This window comes from Apis mellifera, linkage group LG7 (assembly GCF_003254395.2).
Source record: "Apis mellifera strain DH4 linkage group LG7, Amel_HAv3.1, whole genome shotgun sequence".
Taxonomy (NCBI): domain Eukaryota; kingdom Metazoa; phylum Arthropoda; class Insecta; order Hymenoptera; family Apidae; genus Apis; species Apis mellifera.
Window position 1 is genome coordinate 8,075,276 of NC_037644.1, and position 13,711 is coordinate 8,088,986.

General features: G+C 27.3%; 1 protein-coding gene and 2 non-coding genes across 9 annotated transcripts in view; all 3 read right to left on the minus strand.

Moving 5' to 3' along the window:
- The window catches only part of LOC100576528, a 107,040-nt gene that overhangs the window by 57,696 nt on the left and 35,633 nt on the right, over positions 1–13,711 (minus strand). For 4 of the 7 annotated variants that reach the window (XM_026441991.1, XM_026441990.1, XM_026441993.1 and 1 more), the window contains exons 2-3: positions 9,470–9,672; positions 3,250–3,459 (exon numbers count right to left, since the gene is read on the minus strand). In XM_026441991.1, the coding sequence (XP_026297776.1) occupies positions 3,250–3,459; positions 9,470–9,672 (413 nt within the window). Of the gene's footprint in view, positions 1–3,249; positions 3,460–9,469; positions 9,673–9,861; positions 9,885–13,711 lie in introns of those variants that run through there. The other 3 variants (XM_026441995.1, XM_026441996.1, XM_026441994.1) reach the window with 2 other exon arrangements.
- Positions 10,355–10,426, minus strand: TRNAP-UGG. The gene has a single exon. It is a non-coding gene; the product is annotated as a tRNA-Pro (tRNA).
- On the minus strand, positions 10,775–10,846 carry TRNAP-UGG. Its single transcript has one exon. It is a non-coding gene; the product is annotated as a tRNA-Pro (tRNA).

Here is a 13,711-nt window from a genome sequence, read left to right on the forward strand (position 1 = left end):
TGCGCGCGATCTTTATAAGGGAAGAAACTCGGTGGAAAGAGGAGGAATGTCGCGGCCAAAGTGAGGGGCACATACAACCCGTTCCTGATTTCATTGTACGCGAAATCTGAACATGGATCATTGTACGCGTAGGCAGACGAGAAACCGTTCGCTCGTTTCAATTGAAAGATTAATATATTCGCTGTGTGAGTTTAGGAGGAGTGTGGAGGTTGAGGGAGTGGGCAGAAAATTTAAGAGGGTAATTTTGGCGAGTGGAGAACAAATGTAAAATATAAAAATGGAAAGATGTGTATATATATGCAAAAAAGGTCATTGTTTAGTTTATTTTTTAAATTGTAAGCAATTTAATTTTGAAAAATATTATATGTTTGTTTAATATTATATTATATTATATATTATATATTACATTATTATTATTATATTAAATATTATAATAATGAGAGATGCTTCTATCTCTAACATTTTATCTCTGTCTGACTATATTTGATGGAAAATTATAAATTGCTTGTAATTAAGAGTATGAAACAATTCTTGTTTTAATTTAAATTTTGAAATTTAAAATCTACTTATCTATTTCTTCTTATATATCTTGGATTCAACGTGTATTTTCTATGATATTGAGACAAATGTAAGAGGAAAATTATAGGCAACCAATAATATTCTGACGATTTTCTTTTTTCCTTTTTTTTTTTTTATGACATAAGAATATGAAGAAACGTAAGACTTGTGAAACGTTGTGTTCTGTATTCGCGGAATAACTGCAAGTAATCGTTGAGGTTTTGTGGTTGATTGCACTTAGAATTCAAGTTTCGCGAACAACATTTTTTTCTTCATTTGAATTATTATTATTGTGTATGTAATTGTTGGAAAAATTAAAAATAGAGAGTTTGTAAAATAGTTTTTTCATTTCTCAATCTTGTGATTTTTATAAGGATAACTTTATAATTTTTCCATTATAAAACTTTCTTGATTGCTTGATAAAATAATAATTTTTCATAATAATTCATGTGAAGTAATTTCAAAATATCAAACAAAATTTGTATGTAAAAATTACTTGGTATACAAATAAAATAATTAATGAATCAAAATAGTTATGAATGCAATTATTTTGATTTTTTTAAAGAAAATTTTGAAGTCTTGATTTTAAAATCATGCAAATTATTGAATAAGTTAATGATTTAAAAAATTATATTGTAATGATCAATATTCTTTTTCTAATCTATAAAAATTGAAATAAATAAATCAATCAATGAAGAAAGTTAATTAAAATTTCTCTTCTTTTTTTCAAATCATTTAATCTCAATATAATTTAATTAATTTATAATTTCCCTTTGTATAATTAAATAATTTTTTCAAACACATACGAGTGTTCATTCAATAAAAATCATAGAATAATATATTGTACGTTCACGTAACCGAATCAAATTGTTAAAAATAAATAACTTGAAATCTAAATTTACATGCAGACTAAACAGACTGATATAGAATAGATTACTATGCGATGGAACACTTAAAATTTCTTTTTTTGAATTTTATTACGACTTTTATTTCTCTCTGCAATCAAATAAAAATTATTTTTTCCAGTATTTATAAATAATAATACATATTTGAAAATTCCAATAATAAAATAGTAATTTTAAAATCAAACGTATCAAATAGCAGTTGGATTTAAAAATCTTTTGAGATGAGAATATAAAAAATTTTAAATTCAATCTTATTAATATTAAGGATTAAATATAAAATCATTATATCTATGTGTATTCAATATGAAAGATCACAATTTTAGTTAAGAAATCTTTTTAAGAAATGAAATAGGTAAGCTGTAAACAAAAAAAAATATTGAAAATTGTTAAGAATTGTAAAATCTTTTTTAAATATAACTTGGTATATTTATACAGAATGATTTAATTGTCATTAATAAAGAGAGTCATTAATAAAAGCACTGACAATGTTTAAAAGTAGAAATATTTTAACGTTTGTTCATTCAATTACAAAAAATTGCAAAATAACATGAATTTTAAAATCTGATTTAGCACTTGTAAGTCATAACGAAGAGCAACGACCTCTTCCCCTCGAACTTTCAAATCCCCTACTTAAGAATCCATAAAAATTCAGATTTATTTCAAACAGTTGATACACTGTAATTATACTTGGAGCGAAAGCAAAAGAAAATAAATTTTAAACGATACGATTAATAATCATGTAACTTTAAAAAGTAAATTATCTCATATATCTCGTATATCTCACAGATTATATGAAAATCTGTTTTCCATTATTCAATTAACATATTTAATGCATATTTTTTTAAATATATATTTGAAATTCATTAATTTTCGAGAAATTAAATTATAAACAATCATGAAATAATTACACAATCATAAAATTGACTTTGAATTTTCAAATTCGATTTTTTTAAAAATTAATGTTTAAATGAACAAAATATTATTCTAAGTTTCTCGATGATTTATTAATACTCCAATTTCACTTAAAAACTTTTCAAACATGATTTCAAAAACTTTAAAAAATTTTATTTTTTTTATTTATATTTGCATTTAGAATTATCTTCTTAATTAATAATTTTTGATACATCATTAAAACACGTGAAAATATTATCAATATAATAAATTTCAATAGGAATAAATATTTTGAATATTTATTCAAAAATTTAATAAAATCATCAGATAATCGTTAACAATTTATCTCTATAATAATAATATAATATGAAATGCGAAAAAGAAACAAAAAAACTACAACTCTAGCTGTTTCTCATCCATTATCGTTATCTTAATCGATATCAAGTTTAATCGATATCGATAAAGTCACATCTTAATATAAAATTGCGCTATAATTGCAACGTTCTCCAATCAAATTTCATTCCCCTCCCTCTCCCCCCCCATACACGTATAATCGATCCAACCTTCGGTATTTTTAATATACCTCTCCCTGAAAACTACTACTACCATTCCAAACAAAATTATATTATTACAAAGAAACTCGTCCACTCGTTAAAGCTAAATAGATTCGGGCGCAAAGTGAAAAATAAATTTTGCCGATACGTGATCCAGCATGTAGAGTGGCCGGTTCACGGGGAGTATAATACGTAGCAAGGGGCAGCAACTGATGGGAAACGAAAGGGAAATGGGCTACAGGACCGGTCTCATCGGCGAGAAGGTGGAGGCAAAAAAAAGAAGGAGGAGTAGAGAAGGACTGACCGGTTTTGATAAATCGGTTGGTAACAACGGTCCAGACCTGTATCCAAGAAACCGTGGCCAAACGAGTAAACGGCCAGCTGTTGCCCGTTAGTGAACCTTCTTTCTTCCCTCGTTTCTTCTTCTTCCACGCCACCTCTTCTTCCTCTCTCTCCTCCTCCTTCCCCCTCCTCCTCTTCTTCTTCTTCCTTTTTCTTCTTTTTCCTCTTCGTGACATAAACGCTCCATTGCCATCGTCGAGTTCGATCACCTCGAATAATAGTGGTTCTCAAATGACGTACGACGTAAGGAGCAAAAATAAATAAATAAATAAATAAATAAAATGGCCAATTGGTTTTAAGATAAAGATAGCGTGACGCGAATTTTCAATTATCCTTAACGTTATATACATATTCGAGCGATAATAAAATATATCGAGAAATAAGAAAAAGAAAATTCAGATCGCTTTAAAGATTCGAAAATTTTCTAATTTTCTTTGTGATGACGTTGTTATATCATTTATTATCATATTATGCGTAGCTTTTATTTTACTTCTGTATAATATTTGAACATTTTCCACTAGAAAGAAAAACTAGAAGGAGAGAATTTAATAATCTCTTGGTGGCAAGTTTTAACATTGAGGTTAGGTTTCTCTTAAAAGATTAAACTCATGCACGAGAGAAGCGCAGAGAGATTAAAAGGGGAATTACGTGGTATCGATTGCACCCTAACGAATTCCAAGTATGTAAACGATGTATTCGTTTGATTTGTAACCGCGTTGCATAATAAAAGATCGCAAGAATTAACGGCTTTAAATGGATTTCTCACACCCTCGTACAAACAAGTTGACATTCACGACGTGGCTCGATGTTTATCGATCGTTCGAACAATCTTCGATTGTTCGATCACGAGAAGCCCCCATCATTTATTTCCTCGTACACACACATGTGTGTGTGTGTGTGTGTGTTACTAGATCGACGCTAGTGATTTCTTCGCGAATCGATCAATCCAATTTCCAATGACTTGGTTCGTTCGAGCCTCAGCTCGGCTTAGAAACAAGGCTTCTCGTGTTCGACACAGATAATCCAATTTCGCAAATACGACAGAGGCTTCCGTGAAGATCCGTGAAGAATCTTCGGCTTGGAAAACATTTTTATTATGCCAACGATTTCCAATTTGTTTTGCCTCTTTGGCATTCGTGCTTAACCCTCTCTCTATTTAATTAAGCTTCGAATAATCTCTTGTAATTTATTTAACAAATACAGGATTCGATGCGAATATATATCTATCGTTGAAATATTCTAAAGCCGCGTCCTCATCGTATCGCGTCCGTTAATCGACGCTGATTGGTCGAACAATTTGGCCAATCGCTCGCGATATATCCCTATTTTCAGTAATCAAATTCGATGGTTCAATAGCAAAATCTAATTATTATCGAATTCCCAGAATTTCAGTTATTTGTCGAATATCAAAAGAAAATTTGATTTTGATCATTAATTTTATTAACATCGGTCGGTAAATCGATCGGTTTTCACGCGACTGGAATATATATATATAAGGCGAAATAGGGATAAGTGATTTTTTACCGCGCGATGTCGTTGCGATCGTCGATGTTTTCCTTCGTTTTTCCCTCGTTTTCTTAAATAAAAAATGAAAATGGACATATAATCGATGATATTGCAACGATATCTCGACGAAAAAAAACATCGCTCGTGTGCATTAGGCTTTAATCTAGTTGTTTGGATCTGTTGAATGGCTTTGTTGATTACAATAAATACCGATGGAGTGGGGATTCGACTTGATATCCGTTCTAGTGACCGAACATTCTATTATCTAAATTGTACAATATCTCTTTTAACGATGTAATTACTAGGTTTTTTTACCATGATAATGGAAATAAAATTTGAAATTGACATTGGATACGTTCCTCATATATATGAAGAATATATAATCACATTGAAACGTAAATGTGCAATGTTAATTATTGGAACAAAATAAAGCTAAAATATAGAAAAATGAATTTGAAGATTATTTGTAAGATATATATATATTTGCATTTTTCAGATACACGAAGAAGTTTAAAAATAAAATTAAAAAATAAAAATTCGTGTATGCTAGAACATTTATATATTCTGGATTTATGCTTTATAGTTAAATTTGTAATTAAAATTTAAAGTATTCGATAGAATAATTTCGAAATGGCTGAACTTTTTCATTCTCACACAAGAGACAATATCTCTTATTATATATACATTGAAAAATAGATAAAAATATTTATTCTAACAAAAACTCTGAAAGAAATATTAAGAAACAGAGTAACAGTTATAAATAGGTATTTTATAACTGTACGGATCTTCGATTTATATTCACGATCGAGTTATTCTAACACGATTCTGTCCCATAAACAGAGCTCTTCGTTGTACTTATTGCACATATTGAACATATGGCAATCTGACAAAAAAATAATATTTCATCCAATATCGTTGATTAAGTACAGTTATGTCGATCAATAAGTTGATTCATTTTCTTTTTCTTTCTTTCTCTTTTAACAAATCAGTTCAAACGTTTCTACGACTACTAAAATTATTCTCTCGTTCCCCAATGGATTGATAAAAAAAAAAAAAAATTAATAAAAAAGGTATAAGAATTAAATGGTAATTTGTCACAAGGGATTAACAATTTACGTAACGAGCAATCTTAACATTATATATCTGATGAAAAAGAGTTGAATAATATTCTCTTATGCTCATTCCATGATGTAACGACATTATAACTTCGTAGAAAATTGCTTCTCCATGTTGTGTGTCCCACACAGCAGTATTACTTAATTTTAAGTTTAGGTTAATCTCGAGTTTACAAACTTTATACGCTATAATACACGTACACGTGTATTTATGCTCTATAATACGAAAGATAGGTTACAAATGGAGTTTCCAGTTGTAAATAGGTCACGGATTATCAGCAAGTAATTAAGGATTATCTTTAATACAGACTTAAGAAGCCTAGCAAAACAAAGTATTTCTATTGCCTCGTAATACTTTTTATTGTGCATGAAATGATAATAATAAGAATGATAAATATTTTTGAAGAGAAATATATGATGAATAAAACGTATTTTTCTTTTTGTTATTATGGAGTTGTTCTTTGAAATATCTTCGAAATTATTTATAATATGAAAAAATGTTCAAATGTAATATAAAAATGTTATTTAATATGTATATCGAAAATTAATGAATTTTACATGCGTTCATGTTGCGAAAAGAATTTACATATTGGCGCCATCTGTGAGAAAAATTCGTGCCACTATCTGTTTCACAGATATATATATATATATATATATATATGTAGATGCATATCTATAAATTCAATACTATGACTGAAAAAGTATACAGAATCACGTGTATTCGATAAAATATATGTAATTTAATTATACATATGAGAAAAAAAATTCTATAACTTATCTTGAATTATATAGCTACGATATAGAATATATAAATATGGATAAATACTGCATGTATTGAATAAAAAATAAATTTTTTAGAAATTAAAATTTAACGATAAAATTTATATTCATAAATATTAAAATATTTACGAAGGAAATTTATATCTGATTCAGATTCTTTTAAAATAATCAAATAATATATTCTAACTTAACCTAACCTAAAAATTTATTATTAATCTTTATTCATTTATCTATTCCTCATCTTTTGGAATGGATTCAATACATCGAGACAACGAAAATAATTTTTGTCTGAAACTATTTCCTTTCTTCCTCTTCTTTCGAGACAAGATTATCGTTACAAAGACATAAATTTTATAAGTTGTTTCGAAATAAGTACATATATAAGTAAAATATAAAAACTTTCATATTTTTTATGTATATATTGTACGAGTATACGTATGATGAATTCATTCAAATGAACAAAAATTAACACACATCATATATTTTTCAATTATTCTTTTCGATTTCAAACAAAATTTCATTATTGATATCATTTTTGTATCATTTTTATAACGGAGAATTCGTAAAAACTTATGATTCATTATTTTCTCGCAGACAATAATTCTATTATCATGTGCACAACCCGTTTACTTTCTCCGAAATGGAAAGTGCAATATATTGAATGACTCTTCGACTAATAATATATAGCAATTTTACATTATATTACGCTTCCAAGATGCATCGCTTATATAAGCTTATTACGACGTTTTAGTAAATATTCTTTTAACGATCCTCGTTGATCGTTCATTATATTTTATATTTTTAATAATTTTGAAAAAAATTAAATGAAATAAAATTTATATTAACAGCCTATTAATTGTATTAAATTAATGAAAAAAGAATTTTATAATTACTTGTACATTACATTTAATTCTATCAATAAAATTCGCAGAATATCACACATAAATGTATTTTTATCGAATTGAATAAAAATTTTGTTTGATATATTTTTTTTTTTTATTGCAATTTAATTTCTAAATATCATTTAATTATGAATACTTCTTTTTCACTGTCATTTGACTACATATTTAAATTATTCCACGTAACATGATATTTTACTTAACGAGATAACGTAGGAAGATTAATCTAAATTTATTTATATAGATATAAATTTTCTCAAATAGATTGATATTTTTTTTAAATATTCTACAAAATTAATGGCACGAAAATTATTTAATTTCATTCTTCTGAAACAAAGTTGCGTTAAAAAAAAGAGCTTTTGCTTTAATCTCAACTAAAAGTCGAGTGCATAACGAGAATTTAACAAATGTTAAAATTTAATTCATAAAGAACACGCGAAAGAAACGTTAAAAGAAACGATAAAATGTCGAAACTGTTGCAGTTTTAAGCTTTATGAAAAAAAAAAAAAAAAAAAAAAAAAATAACGCGAATGTTAAAACTCATGCAAAGAAACTCATGCAAAAGAAACAACACGTTATTGCCTGGTTGACCGACATTCGTTGTTGCTTTTTTTATCAGAAACAAATTTAAGAAAACTCTTTGCCTGAAATCCTCAAACGTTTTTTTTTTTTTTTTTTAGAGCAGCAGTTTAATAGATATTCCCTTAAAGGAATATGCTCCATTTTTATGTACAAATAATAATACAAAATAAACCGAACAAAAGAAGTTGTTGTACACTGTATTGAGAAATCATGAATGAAAAGCGATCTATTATGAATCATCCATGATTATCTATTATTAATAGTCTATTATGAATAATCTATTATTAATTGTCTATTTACAAGTGAAGTAATTTAAAAAAAAAATACAACTTGTATTATCTTTTTTCTTCTTTTCATAATATCTTGAAATATATATTGATTACTATCTTTTATATACAGGGTGTTTCAAAAAACAAGAACAGCTTAACGATTAAGATTAATAAAGAATTTTTTTCAAAAATTTGAGAAATTAAAATCAAAATATTAATTAATAGAATTATAAATTCTATTTATTTAATAAACATAAACAGAACATTAAATGCATAATATTGAATAATAGAAAAAAATAATTGGATGAATCCCCAAAATTTTTTTATATTATACTATTCATGAATTTTCATTAATTATTATTAATAATATTAATATTAATAATATAAATATAAATAAATATAAATATAAAAAAATATAAATAATATTAATATTAATAATATAAATATAAATAAATATAAATATAAAAAAATATAAATAATATTAATATTAATAATATAAATATAAATAAATATAAATATAAAAAAATATAAATAATATTAATATTAATAATATAAATATAAATAAGTAATTATAAATATAAAAAAAATATAAATAATATTAATATTAATAATAATTTAATATTGATAATATTAATGTTAATAATAATTTAATATTAATAATAGTAATATTAATAATAATTTAATATTAATAATATTAATATTAATAAAAATATTATTAATATTAGTAATATTAATAATATAATATTAATAATATTAAATAATAAAAATATTATTTATATTAATAATAAATTAAACTCACAATATTCAATCATAAAAAACATTTACCAAAAGCGGAACAATACAGGCGAACGATTTCCAGAGATCTGCCCAGTTTATTAAACACTTTTTATGAAACGCATTTTCACAAAATCGGTTAATAACGGTCAAGGATCCTTTGTTACCCCATTCGTTCCGATATTAATACGGGCGATACACAATACAACACTGGGCACAATGGATGGTTATATCAAATATATAGAAATATACCACGTGTTACGTGGTGAAAACAATAAGGAGGTGGATACAAACCGGTGAGTACAGCGCCGACGAGCATAAAGAGGAAGCCGAATGCCGGAAGAGCAATCTGGCAGTTCGCAGCTATTACAACCCCAGCCACCATCAGGCCGCCCTCGATCTTCTCCACCCTCAAGCGTGATATAGGGGTCGGACATTTTAATTTCGCCCCGAGTCCGCCACTCAGCGCACCCTCCTCAGCCGCCATGGTGCTGGGCCTGCAATAATAGATAAACAACGAACGCTTTTTAGTCAATTAGCGGATGATTATGTTACACGCTTCGATTTATCCGTTTTATTCTACAGAGAGGTCGAGAAAAATCTTCAAGAAAACGATTTATACAAGTACGAAGAATATTTTGTGTACATTGTTTTGTTTTTGTTTTTTTTTTTTTGTATCATCTTACGTTTCGTCTTACGACTCGATTCGTTTTGTTGATTTGAATATATACGATTTCAATATATATACGAGGAAAATATCATAAAGAAATATGACTGACGAGAAGTTACTTATACGTAAGTGTAGTAAGAAGTACTCCCCCCTCTTTAGTTCACAGTGATCTTATCTGAAGATGTAAGACTTTCAGTCACTACGCATTATTTTTTTATGAATGCATTGGATTCATAGAAATCGACCAATCAGATCTTCTTTCAGAACGTTTCTTATCAGCTAATATATATATATATATATTATACTTATTATTATTATTTAGTTAAACTAACAACTTTATTATCTTTCTTAACCGTAAGAAACACGTGTCTGTAATTTTCCACGCTCTGCGATTGTAATTTTCGAGATATTTTGAGGAAACATGTGAGGATAAAATTTAAATCGATATAAATAGGATAGATAAAATCATGACAAAAGTCGTTTGTTCAAAGGTACGGCGAAAAAAAAACGGGCTCAGCCGGGATTTGAACCCGGGACCTCTCGCACCCAAAGCGAGAATCATACCCCTAGACCACTGAGCCGGTTGCTTATGTACTTTCTTGCTGGCATACTTTTTATCGCCCAATAAATTTACATTACGCGAATTATTTTTTAAAGTATTTCCCTTTGCGTGTCGTTTATTCGCGATAGAACGAATTTATAATTAAAAAATGAGTATTAGAAATACAAGTGTATAAATTTAAAATCTAATAAAATATGCTTTTCTTTTTTTCTTTCCGCAAAAATTATTCTCTTTCAATTTATATAATAATGTCATTTATTTACGTTTATTTTATTTTCTTTTTTGTTATAAATACAATTCTTTTTATTAAAAAGAAATTGTAAAGAATTATACGTAAAAAAATTAGTTAAAGAAGAAAAAAAAAACAGGGCTCAGCCGGGATTTGAACCCGGGACCTCTCGCACCCAAAGCGAGAATCATACCCCTAGACCACTGAGCCTCTCGGTGAAAGCTTTTCCAACTTACACTCATAAAGACACGAGTAGTCGTACTTTAAATACCTTACCTATTCATTGTAATTTTTTTATTTATTTATTTCCAAACTTCGGTAACAGCTTAAATATTGGTATCAAAGTATTTCGAGAAGCCTGTTTTATTATTAATTTATTTTTTTGTTATAATATAAAACGTTTGAAATATAAATATATATGTATTTTTAATTTTATATAAATATGACGATTTCATATAATATCTAACGTTTTCGAAACTACATTTTATTCTTATTTTAGAAAGTGAGTTTTAAAAAGTACAATATGCAAGGTTATGTTATTCTTTGATAGGTTTTTAATCTCATATCAATCGATTATCGTGGAATACATTTTGTAGAAATGAGCATCGCATATTTCTCAGTACTTTGTATAATGAGCATTTTCATCTAGATAATATTGAATGGGTCAATAATATTAGAAGATCGGCATTCTTCTTGTTTTTTAATGATAAATTAATTCTGTAAAATAATCATTAATTCGAATAATTCAAACACTACGAAATTTCAAAGAAATAAAACGAACAAATGAATTTAAAAATTTTTGAATACCAAGTTTTATATTTATCTCTAGAATCGAGAATTCTTCCTAAAGTATTTCACGAATGCGTATAATGGCACGATAAACAGGATCGATGAATCAGAGCGAGACATCGAAATTTTGAGCATTGTCGAAACTTGAAGAAAATCATCACATTTTATACACCTGAGTTTTGTACGATCGATTTTAAACAACAACGATTCTCGATTCTCGTATAAAAGTATTCATACATAAATAAATAAAACAAAAATAACAATAAAAGAAAGGAATCTCTAATTTTCATACAATTTTCTCCTCCATTAATATTTCAAACATTTCGTAGCCTCGTCTGAACGAATGAATAATAAATCTAATTTACATCAGATTTTCACAATTTACATTCTTAATTCACCGATTGTAAAAACCGTTTAAACGCCGTATCTTATCGTACAATAAACAAGAATCACTTTATTCATTTTCCAAGCAAGCGTAAAAGAGTTGGAACGACGCGAAAGAATTACGCAATAATTGCTTTACACAGAAGCAAAAAAAAAAAAAAAAAAAAAAGAAACCGACTAGAACGTCTGAAAGTTTAATTAACAGACGAATATCTGCATAAAGAAAAACATTGTGCCCGTGCGAAGCGGCATTGACAAAATCGTGTAAAGTTGTTAAACGTTGGTCGGTCGGTGTTTACGGGGTCGGATAATTGAATTGGGCATTCGTCGTACAATGCCTTCGTCTGTTAATTCCATCGTGCGAGCGAGAGAGAGAGAGCGAGAGAGCGAGAGCGCGTACACGCGCGAGAGAGAGAGAGAGACGCATCTTCGTGAAGGAAAGTTAATTGGCGCAAATGCCCTTTACGAGCCACTGAGCCGGTAAACGACACGTTCTATCATTCTCGCCAATTAGAATAGTTTATTAATCAACTAACATTGCTCTTAACCTGTTAACCGTGCATCATTATGTACGAGTGCGTACTCGTCGCGAAAAAAAAAAAAAAAAATGTGACAATTCGTCGTGCGTTATAACAAGAGTATATTCTCTGTACTTTTAGATTATTGGTTTAGGTAAACACTGTTTTTAGGACAACAGATTATTGAAATATGGTTCTGGTATTTAGTGAATTTTTTAATCGATTAACCGGTTCTCACAGGATTCTTGTAATAAAACTATTTTTTTTTCTTTTTGATGAAAAATATCAAACGAATATTGAAGATGTTTCTAATATTTTCCAGTCAATTGGAAAATAATAATTTTAATTTTGACAAAATTCTATATCATAGAATACTATATAATTAGATTGGAAAATAAAAATTTTACAATGTTTACAATATTTTAATAACAGAAATAATAAGATTCTATTCAGATATGTAATAAATATATCTTGTTTATTATTTTGGATCTTAGACAAGATCACATTTTCCTGTAAAGCTACTTTCAACAGTGATGTACAAAATCATTTTCTTTTTTTTTTGTACAATCTCAAAGAGACTTGTCTTTAAGAAACAGATTTATGAAACTTACATTGAATTTTTAGAGAATAATATCTGCATATTTCTGAATATTTAAATAAATAAGAATTTAAAAGCATTCATTCCTGAGAAACATATTTTATACAAATGTTGTATGAATGGAAGAAATAAAAATACAATTAAATATTCTTGATAAAATCGATAATTTAAGAATTATGTAATTCCACAAATTGAGTAATTTAAATGTTATATAACTTGAATGGGAATTGAACTACAATTTATATACATTTATTCAACTCAACTGGTTTAAAACATTAAAGAGATTAATAAATATTTGAATAAATGATAAATTCCATTTCCAGTTTACTTATAGTTTACATACAGCAAATGGAATATAAATATTTTTTTTACAATTTTAAATTTTCATTGAAAAGAAAATTAAAATATTTCTTTTTTATAAATCTAATTATTAGAATACAGACAAACAGCAAATTCTGCATTAACGAAATCTCAATTTCCTCTAAGATAAAAAATAAAAACGCTCACCTTTTTCATATTCTTAATCTATTGTATTGTATACAAATATTATTCAATATTGTTCTGTCTAAAATAACTTTGTAATTTACTGCCTAGAAAACTTTTGAGCATTCATTCAGAATAAAAATTATAAATACAATTATTCCTCTACATCTTGCCAATATAAATTATTAATTAACCCTCGAATAAACTCAACTCTCTACTATTTTATTTCCATTATCTTCCTAATACAAAAGTGCAGCACGGATCAAAAATTAAATACCACCATCCTTCTTCTGATCATCCATC